Source organism: Theobroma cacao, chromosome 4, assembly GCF_053813885.1.
Source record: "Theobroma cacao isolate CCN51 chromosome 4, ASM5381388v1, whole genome shotgun sequence".
Taxonomy (NCBI): Eukaryota; Viridiplantae; Streptophyta; class Magnoliopsida; order Malvales; family Malvaceae; genus Theobroma; species Theobroma cacao.
Window position 1 is genome coordinate 40,639,834 of NC_142642.1, and position 3,065 is coordinate 40,642,898.

The 3,065-nt window shown below is 37.5% G+C and overlaps 1 protein-coding gene across 2 annotated transcripts; it reads right to left on the minus strand.

Moving 5' to 3' along the window:
* Positions 1 to 721: 721 nt before the first annotated feature.
* Positions 722 to 2,837, minus strand: MYB108 (myb domain protein 108). 2 transcript variants are annotated; one of them, XM_007035830.3, is made up of 3 exons: positions 2,543 to 2,837; positions 1,766 to 1,895; positions 722 to 1,665 (listed from the first exon to the last, which is right to left on the minus strand). In XM_007035830.3, exons 1-3 carry the CDS (start codon positions 2,697 to 2,699, stop codon positions 1,005 to 1,007), a joined length of 948 nt encoding a protein of 315 aa, XP_007035892.3. In that variant the 5' UTR covers positions 2,700 to 2,837; the 3' UTR covers positions 722 to 1,004. The 2 variants fall into 2 exon arrangements, with proteins under 2 accessions (XP_007035892.3, XP_007035893.3); XM_007035831.3 differs by lacking the exon at positions 2,543 to 2,837 and adding an exon at positions 2,010 to 2,369.
* Between the last annotated feature and the right edge of the window lie 228 nt (positions 2,838 to 3,065).

Genomic DNA, 3,065 nt, shown 5'->3' on the forward strand with positions numbered 1-3,065 from the left:
TATTTTAATTATTCACACTTATGTATGGTTGCTGTCACCGTCTGCATAATTTTGCATAGTAAATGTATAAAATACATTAAATAAATATATTAAGAGAAATAATTATACCATTATCAAAACATACATCAAGTAATACTCGTATGTGAACGGAATTTAATTTACCCGGTCCGTCTTTGTCTCAATTTTTTGATTATTTTAAATTTCATAAAAATTAAAAAAAATATATTTAGAGACTGAAAGAGTGGTAAAAGAAAAAGTTTTGTCCTGTTAGACGGACGAAGCAAAAACTTTGTCCGTACAAAAGCAAACCAAAAAACAAAACTAGGTAATGGAGAGAGTTTGCTATTGTACTTTTTTTTTTCACTTACAACATGATTAGATTAGATTAGATGATTGTTTGAACCAAAAAAAAAAAGGTCTCTTAATGGCCAACTTAAACGCGAAAAGGGATGAATAGGATGCTGCCACGTTTCCTAAATCTTTAATTTATTGTAATTAAGCCCTTTTCTTTTTGGTAATCTAGAAGCTTAGGGGAGGATGTGTGGTTCAGGCCCCATGGACAAGGTTTCAATAAAGTAGAAATCACTTGAAGAAGAGTTACATGATGCAAAAAATTCTAATGATAGATAGACATCTTAAGGGAAACAGAAAGTGGAACCAATTATTCATATTTAATCCATTATTTTAACTCATTTTCCTAATTAAAAATAAAAGAAAAATAAGAAGAAAATCAATTAAGTCAATATCATTGAATGAGATTAAGTAAAAACAAAAGCCTCAAATTACAAGTTTTTTTTCCTTTTACCACCCCCAAATAAAAAATAGAAAGGCCTAAAGTAACAAAATACAAACTAATTGATCCAAATTCTATAGATGTTCTAATATATTATTCAGTTTTTTTTTTAACTCTAACTCTCTCTCTCTCTCCCTCTCCCTTTTTTACCCTACATGTTGAGTTTTTCAATTTTTTTTCCTCCATTTATTGTATTTTGATAAATATTTTTTCACATGTTGAAGTTGAACTGCTGCTGTAAGAAGTAAAAATCCTCAGGGTTGAAGAAATTGTCTGATGCATCATCACCACCATCTAACCAGGGGTTGTTGGTGTTGTTCTGCTCCATGGACTGGAAATCCATGCCATGGTTGTAGTAATTACCGGAGGGACTTATCAGGGAGTCAGAGTAACCGGCTTGGCTAGCTTGGAAGTAGTTATCCGGATTAGGGTTGTTGGAAACCGGGATGTTGCTGTAATAATCGGTGGTCAGGTCGGAAACCGGCGAGACTTGGGTCCCGAAAGAGTCTGATGAGGCTGCGGTGCTTGAATTCTCCGGGGTGTAACTTGGGGTTACTTGTGCACGTCCAAAGTCATTTCCTAGAACCCCATGAGGCAAGACCATTTGCCCCGTGCCGACGTTGGGCGCCGTCGTGGTGGCGGAAGCGGATGTGGTGGTAACGGAGGTGGAGGAGGTGGCGGTGGCTGCAGCAGCAGCAGCTTGAATTCTTTCAGCTAACCTAGGCATCCAGAGGTAACGCATGGTGTCCTTGAATTGCTTGCTGTTCACGTCACATTTAAGCTGCTTCGCATGCTTCTGGACACGGGTTCTCCAGTAGTTCTTGATCTCATTGTCCGTTCTTCCAGGCAATTGTTGGGCTATTTTGGACCATCTGTAATCGTTCGATAGAAAACAAAAATCACTATAAATTATATCGGAAAAAAAAACATCATGAAACCGATGGTCGAGAGAGTTAAGGTTAAAGCATTTACCGATTGCCCCATCGAGAGTGAAGCTCAAGGATCAAGAGTTGTTCCTCAAGAGTGATGTTCCCACGTCGAACATCGGGTCGGAGATAATTCAACCATCGTAATCTGCAGCTCTTTCCTGTTCGCTTCAGACCTGTTTCATCCGAAATTCTATTTAGACACGACAAGTTTTTTTTTTTTTGGTAAAGTTAATTTGGAAAACAAATGTTTGGGGGGGAAGAAAACGAGAGCTCATTTTCTCCCATACTTTTAACTTTCATGATTGAGTTCTCCTATTCGGACATCATCAACCTCACATTCAAAGCCCACAAATTCTCTAAAATATGCTGTAGCTTTTCCATGAAACGTGCAGCTTTTACTTTTTTTTTCAAGTTGGTATTTTCTTATACCAAACAATCCTCGGGGGGTTCCATTGATCAAACAATTGGGGAGAAAAAGAAAAGAATCAAACCCCCCCAGGATTTTTTTTGCTTAGAAAAGAGAGAAGGGAGAGAGAGAGAGGATTAAAAGAAGGAAAAGGAAAGGAAAGGAAAGGAAAGCAGGAACTTTGCACTTTTGCTTCACGGCGATGGAAGGGGACTTTCTTTTTTTCCATTTCATTAAAATCATGAAAGGACATGGAGATGGAAACAAGACCCAAAACAAAGTTTGAATCAACTTGTCAACTTGTTGTACTATGGCAACCTCTCCTTGCCACATGTTCTCTATCACCACCACCAACAACACCAAAAACAAAAATAAAAATAGAAAGATAAATAGTAAATATTAGTACTATTATACCTGCGCAACGAGCAAGAGAGTTCCATCGGCCTTCGCCATGAGTAGCAATGTAATTGATGAGCTTAAAGTCTTCTTCAACAGTCCAAGGACCTCTTCTCAAGTCCATCTCCTCTTCACTCTGGACGTCTGCGCTACAGCCCCTTGCTTTAACATCCATTTCCCTTAAATGAAGAGTCTGATTGATTGAAATGAATTTGAAGGACAAAAGGTTTTGATATAGAGGATACGTATCTGTTGAGAGAGAAAGAAAGAGAGAAAAAGATCAGAGAGAGAGTTGGATTAATACAGGGAAGATAAAGAAGTGGGGTTTTATAGATGGAGATTGGTTAGAAAATGGAGAAAAAAAAGGTAATAGGGAACTTGGGTTTAATTAAACAATTAATTAAACACTTAAGCTCGATAGTAATTATAGTTAGCAAATAGCAACAGGGGATTGGCTTTGAAGTTTGACCCTTTGACTTTCTTCGTTTCTCTCTCTCTCTCTCTCTCTCTCTGTGTGCAACTATGTTAAATTATATCAGTT

Coding starts and splice junctions, on each gene's coding strand:
- MYB108 (XM_007035830.3), bottom strand. CDS start 2,699: ATGGATGTTAAAGCAAGGGGCTGTAGCGCAGACGTCCAGAGTGAAGAG. Junction 1,896..2,542: donor CTCTCTTGCTCGTTGCGCAG/GTATAATAGTAC, acceptor CGGATGAAACAG/GTCTGAAGCGAACAGGAAAG. Junction 1,666..1,765: donor CACTCTCGATGGGGCAATCG/GTAAATGCTTTA, acceptor GAACGATTACAG/ATGGTCCAAAATAGCCCAAC.